Source organism: Penaeus monodon, chromosome 33 (genome assembly GCF_015228065.2).
Source record: "Penaeus monodon isolate SGIC_2016 chromosome 33, NSTDA_Pmon_1, whole genome shotgun sequence".
Classification (NCBI taxonomy): Eukaryota; Metazoa; Arthropoda; class Malacostraca; order Decapoda; family Penaeidae; genus Penaeus; species Penaeus monodon.
The window spans coordinates 394,961-395,334 of NC_051418.1; the positions used below are offsets into that span (position 1 = coordinate 394,961).

At 45.5% G+C, this 374-nt stretch overlaps 1 protein-coding gene across 1 annotated transcript in view; it reads right to left on the minus strand.

Annotated features, from left to right (window-relative positions):
- Positions 1–374, minus strand: part of LOC119593923 — a 16,302-nt gene that overhangs the window by 12,662 nt on the left and 3,266 nt on the right. The window contains 1 exon segment of the mRNA XM_037942940.1: positions 7–135. Coding sequence (XP_037798868.1) covers positions 7–135 — 129 coding nt within the window.

The window sequence follows — 374 nt, forward strand, 5'->3', positions numbered from 1 at the left end:
ACTAGCCTTCAGACATCTCCTCCAGGGGGCGCTGTAGGTGTACCTGCGACGGCGCCCTCAGGTAGTTTTTGTTGATCACTTCCCACTCCGACGTCTCCTGGGTCGACCCCGCTCCAACCATACCTCCCTGGGCATCTGTTGATTGTAAGGGGGTCTAAATTTAGGTCTGAATAGAATCACATTCGTACTTATGTGTGTACACGAAAATCACATGAAACATATCGGCAATAACAGTAGAAAATTTATAGCACATTTCGAGAAGCTTGGATTACTTTTCCGATCAAAAACTGACACTCGAGAGCAGAGAGACGGAGAACGAGAGATAGAAATATGGAAAACACGTAAATACAGAATAAGCTTGCTTTTATGAGGCC